Here is a 20,412-nt window from a genome sequence, read left to right on the forward strand (position 1 = left end):
AAAAAAAAAAAAAAAATTAGTACTTACTGAAGGCTAAGGTAATCGTTAGCATTTTTTGGCAAGATTTTTTTTTTAATTAAGATATATATACAGTTTTTTAGACACAATGCTATTGCACATTTAATAGACTACAGTATAAAAAACTTTCATATGCACCGAGAAACCAAAAAAAATTGCATGTTTTGCTTTATTGAGATATTTGCTGTATTGTGGTGGTCTAGAACCACACCTGCAATATATCTATGGTATGTCTGTATCTAGGACATGATTGTGTACATATAAAACCCAACTCCTTGATTCACAGGCCTCTGGATAGGAGATACGACATGCCCAAGGTCTGGCAGTTCATGTAAGGCAAGAAACTTAGTGACCCAGACTTCTCTAAGGAGATTGAAAGGTGATGCATTTAGTGAGTAGCGATTACAGAATGTCTAAAAGAGTTGGGGGGCGGTGGGGAGGCGGCGGGGAGGAGGGTTGGAATTGGCCTCCAGCGCATCTGGGGTTGTTGCTGCCAGAGAAATCCAGCAAAAAAGGGCAGCATTCTTTCACCTTTTCCCCGAGGCGGAGGGGAACTTCATTTCCCAGCAGCCCTCAGGCTTCCTCCTCGCAGGGCGCAAGCGTCCCGGCGTTCTGCTTTCCGGCGCTCTGCTTTCCGGTGCATCTTTTACGTCAGTTTGAATCAAAGACTCCCAAGGTTGAGGCCGAGTTCCAGAACATGGGGTCTCAGGTGTCCAAGCCTTTGGAGTTCTCCAAGATCGATGCGCCTCCCGATACCGCCGCCGCGCCCGCCAAGCCTGCGCCCCCAGCTACACCCGGAGCGCCGACCTCCCCAGCAGAACACCGCTTGTTGCAGACTTGCTGGAGCTGTCGCGTGCTTTCTGGGTTGGGGCTGATGGGAGCGGGCGGGTACGTGTACTGGGAGGCACGGAAACCCATGAAGATGGGATATCCCCCGAGTCCATGGACCATTACGAAGATGGTCATCGGCATCAGTGAGAATCAGGGCACAGCACTTGGGCGGGTTGGGTATTTGCGGGGTAGAGGAAGGAAAGGGAGCAGTCACGTGGGCGGGGAGGCGGGGTGCTGGCGCTGGTCAGGTGGTGGGGGCACCTCAAACAAGGCGGGAGAGGAAGTTGTTGGAACGCCTTTTTTTTTTTTTATCAGTATTTCTGGAGAACCCTTATTAGGCTCAGTCCTTTTATTTCTCAGAATAGCTGTTAGAAGTAGGTATGATTATAGTATTCTCATTTTACTGTGGAGCAAACCGAGGCAACGAGGAGTATTGTGTTCATGGTCGGGAAATGACAGTCACTTGATCCCAGGTATATCAGATCTCAAAGCCCATACTTCTCCAGGTCCTGGAGAAAGCCTGAGCGAGGGCACTTGACCGTAATTTAAGAAAATTGCCTTGAATCCCAGATCTTTAGACGTGGGTTCTAAGCTCACCTACTTGGTACACCTGGGTAATGTCGCCCATAACCCAGTTCTGTGATCGTCAAGATGTCATCAGTAAAACGTCATGATCTTTTTAGCTTTCAAACCGATTGTCAGTGAATAGAATTTTAGGTTTCTAACTCTGTTACCTTCTTGATTCTGTATAGGTAAATTCTCCTACAGGATGTTCTTTTTTTTCCTGATTTTTTTTTTTCTTTTTCTGTGCTTCACTTGCCTGTAAGAAAGATACAATGGTAGTATTTCCTCCAGAAGTGTTGTGAGGGTTAAATAAGATGGCGTATATGTGAAACACTTGGTAAATTAAAATGCAGCATAAAGGTAAGGTATTGTTGTTTTTTTCTAGGCATTGCCACCTGGGGTATGGTTGTCATGGCACACCCCAAAGGGAAGGCCTACCGCGTTGCTTGAAAGTACCACCAGTGAATCTGTCTTCTGTCCCTGTCCCCATGACACACAGAGCAGGCATGGAGTTTAATGGATGTTCTGGACAGACACTTGTCCATGGACAGACATCACTACTGTGGATACTACAAGACTGAAAAGACAATCATATGTTGTCATTCTCTGGCTATAGAGTGTTAGTGACCTTCACAGGTTTCACAGGAACCAATAAATCCTCAGAGAAGTAAACAAGTTCTTTGTCTTATCTGGGGAAGGAAAGTATAATTTATATTTAAATATAATTGTTTAAGCATTATATATAAACATTATATAATAGTATGTCTTATATAATTGCATATCATATATAATAAAGATAAATATGTTTAGTTATATAGTTAATATAATTTTTAAAACTTTTGAATAGAGTAAATGATAAACCCATGGGAAAATTAGCTAATTTTACTTCCCTATTTTAAAGAGTTATTTTTCTTTCTTTCATAATTGGATCAACAACTGTTATCACCCTAACCATGGATAGGCATCATGCAATGTATAGAAGTACGTGAAACTTTCTGTGTATGAACTGCTCATACTTTGCAAGGCATTTTCAAATCCATCACCTTATGAGAGCTTCACAGCCAGTCTGAGGTAGTTACTTCATTGGAGGTAAACCTTAAAACACAAGAAAGAGCCTACATGATTTGCCTAGGGTCATTCAGTAAGTCGGTGGTGGAGCTAGAACTTGGTCTTGTCAGCTTTTTGTTCTAGTCTTCCCTTTCATGGAGGTAAGAATTACCATTATGAAACAGATAATCATAAAAATCAGCATACAATAAAAGACTTAAATGTCACAAGAAAAATTCAAAACCTTTAGCTAAAAATAAAAAAAAAAAAAATCTTTTGATTCCTTTTCCACAAGCACTAGATAGTTTCTGCAATGATTTTGAGATTAGTACTCAAAATTACATAGTTCATTTCTAAGAAAAGACCATGTTTTCTACCTATTGGGTTTTTCTACCCTGAGATACTATGGCTTCTTTGTAAAGGTATATAAAGTGTTTTTCAAAGCGGAAAGTAAAGGTATATAAAGTGTTTTTCAAAGCGGAAAGATACTGTTAAATTCAGCTGCTAATCATAGTCTATGTGTTTGGAATGACATGTTGAGCAAGTAGTATCTTTAAGGCTGTTGATTTTTGCAGTATTATATGGAAGTGCCTAAGTCTGTTTAGCCTCACAGATGACTTTAGAATCTTGTGTTTTCTACATCAGAGTTCATGGTGGGGATGGTGCTATATATATATCTATGCAATTGAGAAGGAAAACATTTCAAACCTAAAGTAGGCAACAAGATATTATTTATATGAAATTCACGATTCAGTTGTGCAGTGTTCATGAATATAGAAGTTTTAAGTTGGAAGGGACCATAGATGACCCAAAGCAGATCACATATGGTCATTCATATACCTAAAATACCTACAAAGACAAGTTGTTCCCTGGTTTAAAAGGCAGTCTGTTCTATTGATGGACTGCTTTAGTCTGAACATTTTCTTAGGTTAAGCCAAAAACACATAAACCTAACTTGGTCTTGGCTTGATCTACTGGGTAAACAGTAACTCTTAAACATATGTACAGTTGACCCTTGAACAACACAGGGGTTAAGAGCGCTGAACATTTGCTTAGTGGAAAATCTGCATATAACTTGACTCCCCAAAGTAATAGTTAGTCTGCCATTGACTGGAAGCCTTACCAATAACATAAAGCAGTTGATTAACACATATTTTTTGTGCTGTATGTATTATATACTGTATTGTTATAAGAAGCTAGAGAAAAGGAAACATTAAGGAAGTAATATATTCACTATTCATTAAGTAGAAGTGAATCATCCTAAAGGTCTTCATCTTCATCTTCACACTGAGTTGTCTGAGGAGGAGGAGCTGTTCTTTCTGTCTCAGTGGTAGAGGTGGAAGAAAATCCACAGATAAGTGGACCTGCACAGTTCAAACTTGTGTTATTTGGGTCAGCTGTGTTGTAATAGCATTTTAATCTTTTTTTCAGACTTTTACAAGTATGAATCTGAGCTTTTTCTGAATAAATCTGCCTGCTCACCATTAATAATGCCAAAGTGTCTGTGTTTGGTTCTTTCCAACTTGGAACAATTTAACTAAGTATGGGCAAAATATTGTTCTACCATGTCTATAATGTGGGAAGAAGCAAAAGGAAAATCTGCATTTGTAGTTAAAAGTTTTGTTTTTTTTTTTCTTTTGAAGTATACTTCAAAATTTCATTTCTGCCAGTGCCAACCCAGACGTCCTAGTTTATTTTAGGGATGAGTCTGATCTTCTCAGACAGGTTTCAGAGACTGAGACATCGCCTTAATCCTTCAATACAGAGAGTTCACTTAGTGTCCCCAATATCTTTCCTTTTGTTGAAGATGAGGTGGAGTAAGCAGGATAAATGGGCTTAAGAATCAATGGATTATAACTCAGTCATGTAAGAACACCAGCTTAACTATGATTTATAGAGTTTAGAATCCCTTTACAGCATGGAAAGGAGAGTTTATAAAGTCTCATCATTACCTATAGTAAAGAAGGAGACAAGAGAAAAAGTACAAAAAGTAATTTAAAATGCACTTACACATTTCTTTGGGATCCAGAGACCAGAATGTGAACATACATGTGAACACTGGCTTTTATCAGTGTCCCAAGATATCATTAGCTCAACCTATATATAGTGAGTATAAACTTTGGTATCTCGAAATATTCAAGACATCATCACACCATCATTTGTTCTTATTATGTATTGCATTGACTAGTCTGGAATAGTGTGATCAGCGAGCAAAATGAACATATTAAAGGACCCATGTATAGATTGACCCTCAAGGATCTGGGTAAGATAGGGGAAGGGGACGGGAGATCTCTTTTTTTTTTCCCTAGGCCAGTTGCGGAGACAGCTGTTGTTGGCAGCCCTGGAGCGTCCCAGATGCAGAGCAGTCTCTGAGGTTCCTGGAGTTGTACCTGGCTGAGACCAGTGCAGAGACAGCTGTTTCTGGTGGCCCTGGAAGTTAAGCATCTCAACCATGATTTGTACTTCAACTCCACCCTCAGCTTAGCATTTGCTCCTTGCTCCTTTTGATTAATGGTTTCTCAGCCTGGCTGTGTCTAAGCTAGGAGGCTCCTGAAAGAAACCAGTTGATTTGACAACCTAAAATACCTGCTCTTTAATTAAATATGTTCAGGGCAAATATGTGTTCACATACCCCTCAAACCAGGCTTGTCCTCAACTGATTTATTGCCAGGACTATATTGATCAAACTGACATTTCTTAAACAATAGTAAACAATTTTAGTTGAAAAACTGCTATTTTTTTCGAGACGGAGTCTCGTTCTGTCGCCCAGGCTGGAGTGCAGTGGCGCGATCTCAGCTCACTGCAAGCTCCGCCTCCCGGGTTCACGGCATTCTCCTGCCTCAACCTCCCGAGTAGCTGGGACTACAGGCGCCCACCACCACACCCGGCTAATTTTGTTTTTTGTATTTTTTAGTAGAGACAGGGTTTCACAGTGTTAGCCAGGATGGCCTCGATCTCCTGACCTCGTGATCCGCCTGCCTTGGCCTCCCAAAGTGCTGGGATTACAGGTGTGAGCCACCGCACCCGGCCTTTTTTTCTTTTTTTTTTAAGTGACAAATTCTTGGCTTGACCCAATGATTATGTAGGTGTTAGGGGCACAGACTTAAAGGTGAAAGACCCATAATTACACATCATTCTAAAATGCATATCTCTTGGACTTTGAGGTATTTGCAACTTGTCATTCAAATATAAATGGAGTGTAGAGAAATAGCCAAAGGGTAAAATGTTAAATCTAGCAATGCCGCTAAAAATCACTGCTCAGTCCTGTGACTGAACTTGCAGGTGTTTCAGGAATGTGGTAGAAGGGTCCTGAGATGGTCCTTGTCTCCAGCCCCTTGGGGTACACACACCTCCCAGTTATTCAAACACCATTCTAGGTGCTGCTGTGAAGGGATTTTGCAGGTATAATTAAGGTACCAGATCAGTTGACTATAAAATGGATTATCCAGAAGGGCTAATCATATGAACCCAATAAATCTCTGTCTGGAAGTCAGAGACAGAAGTCAGATTAGAAGCAGGAAAAGGATTTAGTGCTCCAGAATTTCCTTGCTGGCCTGTAAGTTCACATCTATGTTGTGAACTGCCTCTGGGGGCCATGTGGCAAAGAACTGCAGGCAGCCTGAAGTTGCTGAGAGCAGCCCCCAACTGACAGCCAGAAGGAAAATGAGGACCTCAATTTTACAACTGCAAGGAAATGGATTGCTGCCTGTGACCTATGAACATGCAAGAGGACCCTGTGAGAACCAAGAACCACTGCACCAACCAGGGGCTTGGCTTCAGCCTGGTAAGATCCTAAGCAGAGTATCAGTCATGTGAACTGAGATAAATTTGTGTTAAGTTGCTGAGTTTGTGATACTTTGTTTCACAGCAATAGAAAACTAATACAAGGAATTAGAGGTGCTTTGTGGTGTAGTCATAGTAGGTGGCATGTCAGACTAAATACCATTCTTTGTATTCAGGAAGTAGCAAGAAAAAGCCATTTATTTGTATAGCATTTGTCTTCCCAGGAACTAATTTCACTTGTTCTTTTACTGGTGGTTTTCTTGGATAGTTTTAATAATGTGTTTTTAGTTGTTTTCTGCTTTCTAGCACAGTTGTTCCACTAATAAGTAAATATTTTTAAAATTACAGCACACTTTTTATATGCCAAATATGCTAAATGTTTTATCTGAATTGTTTTATTTAATCCTCAGCAACCCTATTTTACAGATTCGATGACTGAGGCCTGAAGGAGTTAAGAATTTGCCCAAAGAAGATCTCAAGCCAATGAACCAGTAGTGGCTCAGCTAAGAACACTAATTAGAATCGTATATTGCTAATGGATGCTAAGTTATTTTCTTAGCATCCATTCTCAAAATATTCAAGTTTCAAAATTAGAAATTTTGCATTTTGATTTTCACTTTTTTCTGGTTATCCCTTAGTATCATTAATATCTTGGTTTCCTCTTCTTTATAATTGAGATTATATCACTTATCACTGTGACAGCAATGTAAATATTAATCCAGGACAAAGTATTCATCTCATCTCCCTAAGCTTATTCCCTTCGAAGCCATTACCCCAGTCTCTATCCTGACATTGTACCATTCTCCTGAACCTCGAACGGTATTTCCCATTCACAGCAGGACATCTCTTCTTGTCTGTCCTTAGACATCAGAGTCCCAACATGTCCCAAATGAACCTTTAGTATCTCCCTCCAGCCTATTTCTGCTTTATTTGTTATCTGTATTAATAGTCTTTTCACTTCATCAGCTGGCCAAGCTAGAAACCATGGAATTATCTGTGACTCCCTCCTTACTCTCGTTCTTTACTTTGACCTGTTAACAAGCCCTGGTTATTTTAACTTTCTAATGCTCACTTCTATCCATTCCCATTGCTATTGTTTTGGGCCAGTTATCATCATTTCTCATATAGATTGCAATAGTAGATTCTTAATTCCTCCTTGCTTCCAGGAAACCCTCTCATCTACTCTCCACTGTAGCCCAGGCTACTTGAAAACATATTCCTGCTTAAAACCCTTCAGTATCTTTGCTGCATACAAGATGAATCCCAAACACTTTGGCAGATCATGAAATGGCTTTCATTTCTTCAGCTCCATAACTTTCTGTCTTAATCGTCTTCCACTCCTTGACATCTGTTCCATACAGCCTGTGTTTCTGCCACTTACACCAGTTCTCCCTAAAATGTCATTCTTTATGTCTTTACACATGCTATTCCTTTAAGCTGGAATATCATTTTGTCCCTGCATTATATGGAGAAATCCCACTTGTCCTTCAAGGCCCAGACAGACTGAGTGTTGCCTTTCCGGTGGAGCCTTCCGTGAAATATTTCCACTTCAGTTACTTTCATTCTGGTGCAACCATTAACTTTGTGCTGACTTCTATCACTGCACTTAAATGTTTGCCCATTATGCATCTGTCCCTCCCCAGTGATTGTGAACTCCTCAAGAAGAGAATTGTGCTTTTGTCATCTTCATGTTTCCCATCCCCAGCACCAACATGTGACACTTTCAGTTGATGATGTTCAATAAATATTTGATGAATGAGTGAGTAAACAACTGAACAAATGAATGAGAAGAGAAAGAAATGTTTGTTCCATTTGGTAACTTTAGGGTATTTCAGTGGTTATCAAGGTTTGGTGCCTGGACTAACAGCATCATCATTACCTGATAACTTATCAGACTTCCACATTCTCAGCCCATTGACATTTACTACTGAATCAGAAGCCCTGGGGGTAGAGCCCACCAATTTGTATTTTAACAAGCCCTCCAGGCTTAAGAAAGTTTGTGAACGTAAGGCGTAGCTGAACCCGACTGACCTTTGTACAGTGGATCTTAATTATAAAGTAATGGAAAGAAGATCTGTTTGAAGCCATGAAACCCAGCTTCTAGTCCTAGTTCTGCCACCAGCTCCTAGTATGCTCTTGGGCAAGTCGCTTAGCATTTAACAACATAAATTTTACCCTCTATGAAGCCAGAAGATCAGACTAGATAATTTCTAAGTTCTCTTTCAGCACTAAAGTCCTCTCTTCCCATAATCTCTGTTTAAAGAAGGAGATATACTTTCTTAGATTCTAAAAGACAGAGATAGCAATGAGGAATTGATAGAAAATTGAAATAGCACCCTGCAGTGTCCTGCAAAGCTGCAGCAGATTAGACTATTACCCAGCCAAGTCCTAACATCTTGCAGCTGCAATGCCTGATGCTTCACAGGAATTTAGCAGTCTTCACCTCAGTTAGTGCACCTGGCCAACCAAACAATCCTACTGGGTGGGAAGAGGTCTTTCCTGACCCCTTCCTGATTAGATCATGCCGGCAGCATGAAGTGTGGTTACTCTCTTATAAGGAACATGGCTGTGCTTTGGTCAAGGATAGGCAGAGATGAACATCCAGACTCAGTGAGTTTAGCGTATAGGTGTATAACTCCACTCATTATCATAGCCATGTAGACATAACATAGAGAAGCTCACCACCATAGCCATAACATAGGGAAGGCTCGTCACTTGCCTCTAAGCCACTATTGTCTGTAAAATTTCCCTGTCGACACTGTACAGGTGCAGTCTCGCCCAGAGAAAGAGAGCACCAGAGCTGTCCATCTTCGCAGATGGACAGGAGGGAGCCGGAACACAGCTCGGCTTGCTCATGCCCAGAGAGAAAGAGTTAAGCTGCTGACCCTAAAGGGAGAGCTGGCCGTCTAGCTGTGTGTGGGAGCTGCGGGACTAAACAGCTGAGAAAAGGTGGACAGTGTGAGAGAGCTAGTGTAAGGTACTGATGAGAGAAATGCTGAATAAACTACATTTCACCTGCTTATGGCCCCCTGAGTGTTTTTTCACGGTCAGGTTCCAGCCCATGCTGAGTGTTCTCAGCTGTCTGACCATCCACCCACTCCCCTCAAACATCAGCATGACCTGGAACCTGACCCCAAGCAGCAAATTTGGCATAGTCATGACCCTGACAATTGGCAACGTTGGCAGGATGAAGTGAGCGTGTCTTCAGCCCTTAAGGGCTCCTGGGTTGGCTGCTGGGACCCCTTCTTACCTCATGGGGTGGTTACCTGCGGAGTGAGCACCTTCCCCTTCTTTATGGCATAAGTTTCCCAGTCCCACCAATGGCCTTCTGCCTCCCAGAGGGCTGTCACAGCAGTAGTCGCTTCATATATGTGGCACCCCACATTCGGGGTGAGAACAGCAGCTAGAGAGCCACTCCCTAACATCTTGCAGCATGGGCTATGGTACCCAGTGGAAGAGGTGCTGCTTGGATGTGGCCCATTGGAAATGTGGGGAGGCAGTGGACAGGTCTCCAATGAGTGTGGAGAAAGCACTGAAGCAGCTGGAAGCACACAGCACAGAGAAAGAACGCACCTTCGCCAGCAGAGTTGGATGGGTGTTTCTGACTGCACTGAGGGAAGTGCATGCTCAGTCCCACAGGTAAGTGACCTTCCAGTGCAAGCTGCCCGCCTAGGGGCCCAAGTGCACAGCGTGGAGCAGGACCTGAGGATGGGGGACCTCCAGGCACAAGCAGGGCACTTGGAGGCCCAGATAAACAGCCTGAAACAGGACTTAGCAACAGCTGTTGGCGTGACCTTAAGCCCGTCCTCCTGGCTGGACACTCGTTTGGTCTGATGCCAAAGAGAAGGAGGCTCCTCGACTGTGGGCTCACCCTGTGATCCATCAAAAGGTAGAACATAAGCAGCTGATAGGACCCCAGGGGAGGGCCCAGGGACCCCCTATAGTGGTAGAACACATCTCTTATAGTGCTTATACCTGCACTGAGTTGCAGCAGTTAAGTCAACAGTGCAGGCTGCACCCAGGGGAACCCTTCCCTACCCGAATGCTCCATCTCCAGGACAAAGGAGCTGATAACATTTCTTGCTCTGCCTCTGAGATGGAGAAGCTGGCTGCTATCACAACTCATCCCTCCTTTCATCAGCGACTGCAGCCACGCCGATGGTTGGCACGAGGACAAGGTGACCACACATTAATTGAGTGGCTAATGGCAGCCATACGGACTGTTTGGAATGATGCCAAAAAGATACCAGAAACAGTAAGTAAATGGCAATCATATACTGATTTGGTGCAGATACTCCAGAAGATGGGCATGTGGCAAGCTATGTTTGATCTGAATACCCGGAGGCCAGATGATGAAAGCTTTACCTCCCACATGAGGGATCTTGTGCTGGGCTCAGTGCCCCAGAGTGCTTTTGGCTCTCTAGCTGCTGTTCTCACACTGTATGTGGGCCGCCGCATACATGAAGTGACTAATGCTATGGCAGCCCTCGGGGAGACAGAAAGCCATTGGCGGGACTTAGGAATCTGTGCCATAAAGCAGGGAACAGTGCCCCTCTGCGAGTAACCACCCCACAGGATGAGAAGGGACCCCAGCAGGTGAACTGCCTGCAGCTGTGGATTGATTTAATTGCAGCTAGGGTTGCTCGGGAGAAAATTGACAGGTAACCCAATGGAATGCTGTTGGTTCTATGAAGGCAACTGTCACCAGAGCCAGCAATTTCAGAGAATGCCTAAAGAGGGACAGTGAAGCAATGTTGTTCAACCTACTCCCACCCGGATGCTGCAACTCAAGGACTATTTGCAGACAGGTTTGATTAGAGAACTGGCTGAGGTGCCTGGATCAGCGAGCGGAGGGTACCAGACAACTGCAGGCTCTATGTGGAGCTGGCAATCCACTGGTCCCCCACTAATGTACAGCGGGTCCTAGCACTGGTAGATACTGGTGCAGACTGCAGTCTAGTTTATGGAAACCCAGATAAGTTTCTGGGCAAAGCTGCATTTATTGACGGTTATGGGGGCTGGTCAGTGAAGGTGAAACCTGTGTCTCTGCATCTTGGCATTGGCCGCTTGGCTCCCGACCTGTGCACTGTGTATGTTTCTCCCACACCTGAATATATTTTGGGAGTGGACCTTTTTCATGGTCTGGATTGACACACTGCGGCTGGAGAATTCAGACTAAGAATTCATGTAGTAAAGCTGGTACTGTGTGGACATACACATCACCAAGCCCAAGTTCTGCCACAACCCTGATGGGTTACCTCCACTCGTCAAGACCATTTGCCAGAGAAAACTAAGACTATTAAGAGGTTAGAGGAGATGCAAATAGTGTGTGGCACCCATATCCCCTACAATTCCCTGGTATGGCCAGTCAGAAAGCCTGATGGGACTTGCAGATGGCAGTGGATTATTGGGAACTGAAATAAGTAACACCCCCTCTGCATGCAGCTGGACCTTCCATCAAGGACTTGATGGACTTGACAATGGAACTGGGACAGTAGCACTTTGTGATGGGACTTGGCTAATGCATTCTCCTCCATTGACATCGATCCAGAGAGCCAGGAAGAGTTTGCCCTCACGGGAGGGCAACAATGGACTTTTACAATGTTGCTGCAGGGCTATATGCATAGCCCCACCATGTGTCATGATCTTATTGATGATGTTATGCTAACCTCTGATTCTGTTGCAGGTTTAGAAGCAGCAATGACCCTCTTGCCTGGGATTGGGATGATGAAGCTGACACAGCATGTCTGGTAGCCAAGCAGGCTATTTAGCAGGCACAAACCCTAAGGGTAGTTGACCAGGGGTGCACATTTAACGTAAATGTGCATGTGACCATGGATAATTTCAGTTAGGGTCCATAGCAGTGCACAGAGCACCTGAATATGCCAATAGGTTTCTGGTCCCAACTATGGACAGGAGCTGAGCTCTGCTATTCCTTAATAGAGAAGCGATCAGTAATAGCGGGATGGGTGTGTTCATAGATAACCACCCCCCAGACTGGGAAAGCAGTTAGTAACTGCATGTGCTGCCCTTCAGGCTCATAAGAGCACTGCAGGATGGGCTATAGTCATGCAGAGGACTTACCCAATAGCAAAGTGGATATGCTCATGGGTAACAATCCCCGAGACTGGGACAGCACAGACATCCACTTTAGCAAAGTGGGGTGCCTACTTAGAACAGCAGAATACTATAAGTACAAGTCCCTTAGCAGCAAAGTTACAAGAGGTTTTAGGGCCTGTAGTCCTAATGTAACATAAGGCTATGGGGCGTATGGCACCCTTAGACCCTGAGCCATCACTGTTTAAGAAAGGGTGTACTCCCATTCCTAATGACACGTTATACAAATAGTTCTAGCCAGAGTACTGCTGCTGCCTAGATGGCTGCTGCAGTCCAGCCTTGTACTGTCACGATATGGTTTGATACCAAGTGTGGGCAAAGCAGCTAATAAGTTAAACTCAGGGCAGTGTAGATAATGGTCACCAAGGAGGTAACACCTATGGTAATCTGCAGCAATAGCTGGGCAGTTTATTGAGGCTTAACCTTGTGGTTAACCCCTGAAACTTACAGAATTAGCTAGTTAGTCACTGACCCATGTAGGGCCAGGCCATGTGGCCAGATCTATGAGAGGAAAGATGACTTCTTCCAACCGGGTATGAGGACAAATCATAATCTGTTATTGCCTGCCCCAACACCCCTAAAGGTAGGGAAACAGATAACCGTGGTTTTGTCCATGGACCCTCCAAGCCCCTCATTGCAGATGGTTGGCTATTGTAGCCCGCTGTGGGGAGGGTCTGCAGTGTAATTTACATGTTACTCCTTGGGTGTTTAATGTCTGGCCTCCACAATTAACCATTCATAGGGAAACAGCCGGGGAAGGGATCCTTCTCCGGGGCACATACATACTATCTGTGTGGCCTATCATAAGTTCCGCTATGACTTTGGCATGGGTACAGGACCCAAAAGAACCATGGAGAGCTGATAAGATTTGGTACCATTGCCCAGGGCAGAAGCCCTTGGCAGCTGCACTGTTAGCTAGAGATAAAAGTTGGCTTGTATTTGGCCTAAGGAACATGATTTACCCTTGTTAGTACTTGTGTTTGCTTTGTCATTCTGGCTGTAGGTTGGCATGTCCAACAGCATCATGGACTGGGCCCAGACCTACACCGAGGTGACCAATGTCTCCGACTGTTGGATCTGTACCACCCTTCCAGCAGCAGCTGCAGACAGCACATGCATCCAGTTTCTGTGAAGAACTGGGCATGGCTAGAGACTTGAGGTCCCATGAACAACAGGTGGGAGGCAATACGGCGAGTTTTGGACAGGGAGTGCCACAAAACCCATGGCAAGCCTGCCCCCTGGCTGACATGTAGTGTCCATGATGGATGGGGCTGGCTAATGGGAGAACATGTGGTTCCCGCATTACAGGTACCATGATGTTTAGACCAGCAATGGAGTAAAATCACTGTGGGATCGTTGCCTGCTGAGGTTTGTGCAAACATAACGTGTCGCTACACCAAAGGTGTGGTGGAACAAGTGGCCATATCAAGGCCAGGCCCCCGTGGACTTTATGATCCCTGGGAGCTTATGGTCTGTGGGGACACAGGATGGCCATATCTGACAGTCAAATGGACTGGACATTGTACCTGGGGGCGGCCCAATGTCCCTGTCACCATGCTTCCCACATTGCCTAGTCACCCGCATAACTGGGAGGTGCTATGTTCCCACTTTTTGTGAGTGTGGTGGGCCCCCAGTGGTTCTATGCCTTAATAATAACTATCACTGAAGCAGGTATTATTACTGTAGAAATGCAAGTTATAGTCCTTGCAGACCACACAGCTCAGGCCCTGAATTACACCAAGTTGCTCTCCTTTTGCTAACTAATAAGGTTAATCAGATCAGGAAAGTGTGCAGCAAAACTGGATGGCCTTAGACATAGTCACAGCTGCCCAAGGTGGCACCTGTGCCCTTGTAGGGACACAGTGTTGTACATTTATCCCTGACAACCACCATAACACAGCAGCCTTACAAGGGGTGTCACAGGAGATTAAGGTGATTGAACATCTTACTGAAGACCCCTGCAGAGACAGTGGGCACCTCTGGGGCTCTGGCCTACATTGGACTTTAATAATCATGTAGCACATCAGGAATATTAGTGGTAGGTTGTTGCTCTCTGTATTGTTGCTGTGGCCTATGGGTCCAAGGTGCTGCCCTGTGTGCACAGATCTGCACGAGAAGAACTCCCTCAGCCTAGGGGGTGGACTGTAAGGCCTATGTGCCAAGCCTGTTTATCAAACCTATGTGCCCAAAACTTATATATAAAGCCTGTGTGTGCATATCAAGCCTCTGTACCCGAAGTTTATGTGTATAACCTGTGTATCCAAGGCCTATGTCTCCCTCGGCCTACAGGGTGGAGTGTAAGGAACATGGCTGTGCTTTGGTCAAGGATAGCCTGAGGTAAACATCCAGAATGACTCAGCGAGTTTAGAGTGCAGGTGTGTAACTCCACTTGTTATCACAGCCATGTAGACATAACACAGAGAAGCTCACCACCATAGCCATAACATAGGGAAGGCTCATCACTTGGCTTTAAGCCACTATTGCCTGTAAAAAGTATAATTTCCCTGTTGACATTGTAAAGGCATGCTTGCACCCAGAGAAAGAGCCAGAGCTGCCCATCTTTGCAGATGGACAGGAAAAAGCTAGGACACAGACCTCGCTTATGCCCAGTGAGAGAGACAGACTTAAACTGCTGACCCTGAATAGGGAGCCGGCCGCACAGCTGTGTGTGGGAGCCACTGGACTAAGCAGCTGAGACCAGGTGGACAGTGTGAGGGAGCTAGTGTGAGTAAACTGCTGCTGAGAGAAATGCTGAATAAAACTACATTTCACCTGTTTACAGGCCCCCGAGTATTCTTTCAGCTATCTGCCCATTTGTCCACTCCCCTCGAACCTCAGCGTGGGCTGGAACCTGACCCCAAGTAGGATATTTGGCACAATCATGAACCCGGCACCTCTCCTAGCCTGCATAACTGCCCAGACATTCAAAAGAAATATGGGAAGTCAAAGAAAAGGTTGGGATTGGTGGTGGTGTGATGGTGTGCATGTGTGTGTGGTCCCTTTCTATTTCCAAACAGCCTAAATAGGAAAATACTTCCTTCAGTTTCACTCTTCATAATACCAGTTTAGTGATGTGAATTAAACACTATATATTGGGCCGGGCGCGGTGGCTCAAGCCTGTAATCCCAGCACTTTGGGAGGCCGAGACGGGCGGATCACGAGGTCAGGAGATCGAGACCATCCTGGCTAACATGGTGAAACCCCATCTCTACTAAAAAAATACAAAAAACTAGCCGGGCGAGGTGGCGGGCGCCTGTAGTCCCAGCTACTCGGGAGGCTGAGGCAGGAGAATGGCGTAAACCCGGGAGGCGGAGCTTGCAGTGAGCTGAGATCTGGCCACTGCACTCCAGCCTGGGCGACAGAGCGAGACTCCGTCTCAAAAAAAAAAAAAAAAACACTTTATATTGTGTAGGCTGTGTCTAAAATAACCCTTAGCAAAGGGAAAGATGCTATCAGTGAATAGGCAAAACAAACCAGTAAACATACACATTATTTCTTGTGCCTGGAGGTATTAAATAATATGTATTTTTCAAATGGCGTGCACTTATATGTGAAGCTGAGTGGGCATAATAAAGCCCACAGGTGGCTTCATCATTATAATGGTCAACGACAGAAATGGCCACTAAGCCAGACCTAGCGAAAGCCCTGGATTCTGTCTGATCCTGTTACCATCAACAAAGTTTTCAACGACCAGAAGAAATCTGGTCTTATTTCCTTCAAGGAAACTGCCATTTTCAGGTACCTCACACACATTGTATTGATTCAGTTCAACAAGCATTTATTAGCCCTTGTTTTATTCCAGTGTTAAAATAAGTAATTGGGAGGCCATTAGGCTGAGACAGCTCCAGCACTTTGGGTTCCTATGTAAGCAAACAGAAACTCAGATAAGTGTGACTGATCATATGCCAGCAAAATGAAACTGAAGCTTAACCAATCAGCAACTGCCAACTAACCTCTAACTAGGGACTTTCCACTTTAACCAATCAAGTGATTTCTTTGTCTTTCTTCCCTGAACACCTAGTAAACATTTGCCTCTTGTTCCCCCTAGGTAGAGCCTACACTAGTAATGGTTTGGCACTGCCTAATTCATCAATTGCTGTCTACTCAAATAAACTCTAAAATCTTAATGTGTCAAAGTTTACCATTTAACACCAGGCACTCTGCCAGGTATGTTAAGAATATTCTAGGGCCCCTGCTCCCAGAAGTTGATAGCCTAGTTTGGGAGACAGACACTCTAAAAGGTGATTGTGATATAAATAAGTATTCTACACAGGGCACATGGGAGCAAGGAAAAGGGATATTTTCATTCTTAAACAGGCACAAAAATCAAATCTGACATCTAACCCACAGCAAAGCCCAATCACCAGTGAGAATCTTTTGACCTATCCTTAGGTGAGTTGATAGCCCACCTATCAGGAGGATGAATGAAGCAGACCCATGTCAAGAGGATGGGCTACTAACACTCACACTTTGGGCATTCCATCAAACAGAAACTCGAGGAATTTTCAGAGTTCCATGGCTTGGGGTTGCTTTAAGCAGCATGCTGTGCAGCCATGCTTAGAACTGTGTGACAGAGAACTGCAAAATGCCTGTCAAAAGCCTTGACAAGTGAAAGACAAGCAAATTGGGGGGAAAGCTCACTCTCCATTCTCACCAGCCTGTGAACACCTGCTAGTGATGGAGCAAGCTGAGAGACACATTGGCACATGTTGGCAGCACCAGCAGATTTGCCCCACCTCATGATTTAGTGAAAACATGATCCTTTCTCTATGGGTTCCGCTCTACAGACCCATTTGTTCCTTTGTCTGTACTTATTAGACTGGTGCAAAAGTAATTGTGGTTTTGCCTTTACTTTCAATGGCAACAACTGCAATTACTTTTGCACCAACCTAATAGAAGTAACAGGGAGAGGCAACTAAAGTCCCAAGTAAGCTTTACTGTGGCTGAGTAAGGAGATGCTAGAACTTCTGGTGGCATTCTCTTTTAGATGATGAAAATTATGCTAATCCCATTTAATCAACAAGGCACTTTCACTCATTTATACACTTGACTTTACAGTAACCCAGGAGAAAAGGTCGATCATCTTCCATAGTTCCCATTTTACAGATGAAAAGATGGAGGTAGTTTCATATGGTTCAGGGACTGTGCAGTCACCTAGGAAGCAACAGATTTAATCATATGAGCTTAGATATGCAACACCTTTGCAGGATACTCGTCATACTGGTTCTCAAAGAATTCAATGAGATGTGTCTATTGCAATCTTCTGGGTAGGAAGCAGAGGTTTGGACCTCTCCTAAAGCAACACAAATTCAGTTTGTCTCCCTCAGAAGGAAACACATTGACTGTGTTTTGGAAGCCTGAGGTTCAGAGGGACTAGAGTGATTCAGGCAATAGTGATGCTGTTTGAATCAGGAAGCTGTCCCTAAACAAGTGAACTTCTCTGAGCCTCAGTTTCCTAATTTATAAAATGTGCACTGCCCTACCCACCATATTTTGTGGGAACTGAATGGGTATTTAGTGACTGTGATGTACTAAGCAGTAAATAAATGCTCACCAGCATCTTTGTTTTAATAGTTGAACGTGTCATCAGTCCTCTTGCTCGCTGACTGAGAACTCAGGATCCGGATGTGTGCGGGGGCTGGTGTACTCCTGTCTGCCATTGGGTGCTGTTGGTCACATGAAACATCGCGAGCAGACGCCGGGAAGGCAGAATGTAAACAAATTAAAAACCTGCACATTGCTCAAGGCATGTTTTTGTTTGCAGTTTGGCTCAGTTCATCCCGTTTTCTAACTTTAAAATGTTCCACTTAGAAATATAACTTTAAAATAAATAGCAAATGCATAATAAAAAAGAGAAAAAATCTGTCTAGAAAAAAAGTTTTCTTCTGAGGGGCTCCAGAGTTGGCACTATGCAAGTGCCAGCTGCCAGTCTGTTTTATTATTGCTGGGTTTAAATATATCCATGGCTGAGGGGGAGGAGGGCAATTGACAGCAGCTCTAGCTTCCTGCTGTGCTTGACACTTATTTCACCAAGTTGATTGTGAGACTGACATACTTTCCTTTGGCACAAGTTCTGAATGAAGCCCCTGCATTGGACACAATCACTGCCATTTATGCGTGTCTGGTTCCTCAGCTGGAAAACAGGTGATCTTACCTGTCTTGCCCATCTCACAGCTTTTTAATGAAGATCAAATAGGATAACTGGATATGTAAGTCTTTTAAACAGTTTATAAAACTTTACCAGTTGGTGTTACCCACTTCTCTCATCCAGTTGAACCTTTTCAAAAGTATGCAGTGCAACTCTTAGAAAATAGAGTTACAGGCTGGGCGTGGTGGCTCATGCCTGTAATCCCAGCACTTTGGGAGGCTGAGGTGGGTGGATCACCTGAGGTCAGGAGTTCAAGACCAGCCTGACCAACATGGTGAAACCCCATCTCTACTAAAAATACAAAAATTAGCCAGGCATGGAGGCGGGTGCCTGTAATCCCAGCTACTCAGGAGGTTGAGGCAGGAGAATGGCTTGAGCCTGGGAGACAGAGGTTGCAGTGAGCTGAGATCGTGCCACTGCACTCCAGCCTGGGCAACTGAGTGAGATTCCATCTCAAAAAAAAAAAAAAAGAAGAAAGAAAGGAAAAGAAAAAGAAAATGGAGTTGCACATCGCCTGGTGCTGTTAGACATTCCAAATCCAGGGTCTTCTGTGAAATATTAGAGACTGTTTCTTCTCTGCAACCAGTTTAGCTCTTCAGAAACACTGCTGTGATACTGATCCTCAAATAAACATCACGCTGTCTTGGAACTTGTCAGAGACTTTCAGCTTTGAATCTTTTGAATCAGAAGATAAACCATCAAGTCTGCTCCTTCTTCCTCCAGACAGTTTGATTGTTCACACAACTGTTCTTTGACTCCTCTTCCCTTTCCTCTTACCCTTGAGTTGAAGTATGATAGCTCTTTCCATTAGGATTCTATCCAGGGCCCCAGCTGTTCAGGGGCATAGCTGCTCCTTCTCTTAACAAATGGAGTCAAATGGAATATCCCACCTGGGCTCAGTTGGCTACAAGGTATTTCAGGTGCAGGTTGGTGACATTTTACTTACTCTGTGAAGCCCTATATGAACTTGACAACAGTTGACATTGATATCATTTCTCTAACTCAACTTTCTCCCAGGGTCAAGGTCTGCTAAGACACTCTATCTGACATTCTCTTTCTTTATATTTGTACTTTAGATGAAACATCATGCCAAGTTCAGGGCTTTTATTTTTATAGTTCGTAAAATTCTGCTGATTTTCAAATTACTATTAGGTCTGTTTTTATATTCAGGATTTTCTCCTACTGAATTTAGCTTCCAGTTATTTCCTTGAATGTTTATATATATGTGTGTGTGTATATATATAAATGAAAATAATACATGCCAATTTTTGGCAAGTCTATTTTGTTTTAATAAGTCATCTAAATACTGCCTACAGTCAGACAAGGAAAAAAGAAGGAGCAGAAGTTCAGGCTTCATGTCTCAGGTGTGTCAAGGGGGGACTTGGATCGCCTTGGACCAACAATAATGATAATTTTAATAAATCAATGACAATGTTTCTCAAATTTACATTTCTAGACCCAATCTCTTGACATCACTGTTTAGATGCCTAATATGTATCTTGAATTCAACATATCTAAAACTGAACTCTTGCTTTCTTTTATTTCCACTTCAAGAATTTACTTTGTCTTCTTGCCCCATCTTAAAGAGTGGCATCTCCATCCTCCCAGGTGCTCAATCTTTGATTCTTCTCTTTCTCCCACACTTCACAACTAACCCCTCAGCAAATCCTCTTAGCTCTAACTTCATACTGTTCCTAACATCTGATCCCAGGTCACCACTTATCAGCCTCCTTCAAGCCATCGCCAGCCTTTGCCTGGATTATTATAATCCTTTCCTGACTGGTCTTCCTGCATTTTCTCTTGCATTCCCTATAGTTTCAGCCCACAAAGCAGCCAGAATGATCAGTTCAAATGTAAACTGGATCTCCTCACCCTCTTTCCTAAAAACTTCCAGTGGCCAGTCT

General features: G+C 43.9%; 1 protein-coding gene across 2 annotated transcripts; it reads left to right on the forward strand.

The window, feature by feature from the left end:
• Positions 1–388: 388 nt before the first annotated feature.
• TMEM261 (transmembrane protein 261) lies at positions 389–3,948 on the forward strand. 2 transcript variants are annotated; one of them, XM_011937291.1, is made up of 3 exons: positions 389–992; positions 1,799–2,882; positions 2,917–3,948. In XM_011937291.1, the coding sequence occupies exons 1-2, from the start codon at positions 401–403 to the stop codon at positions 1,861–1,863; spliced, it is 657 nt and encodes a 218-aa protein (XP_011792681.1). In that variant the 5' UTR covers positions 389–400; the 3' UTR covers positions 1,864–2,882; positions 2,917–3,948. The 2 variants fall into 2 exon arrangements, with proteins under 2 accessions (XP_011792681.1, XP_011792680.1); XM_011937290.1 differs by having other exon boundaries at positions 389–2,882.
• The last annotated feature ends 16,464 nt before the right edge of the window (positions 3,949–20,412 follow it).

This window comes from Colobus angolensis, unplaced genomic scaffold (assembly GCF_000951035.1).
Source record: "Colobus angolensis palliatus isolate OR3802 unplaced genomic scaffold, Cang.pa_1.0 Scaffold162, whole genome shotgun sequence".
In the NCBI taxonomy this organism is placed as follows: Eukaryota; Metazoa; Chordata; class Mammalia; order Primates; family Cercopithecidae; genus Colobus; species Colobus angolensis.

Bases quoted from the DNA above. Each gene is read 5' to 3' on its own strand.
- TMEM261 (XM_011937290.1), top strand. From the start codon at position 401: ATGCATTTAGTGAGTAGCGATTACAGAATGTCTAAAAGAGTTGGGGGG.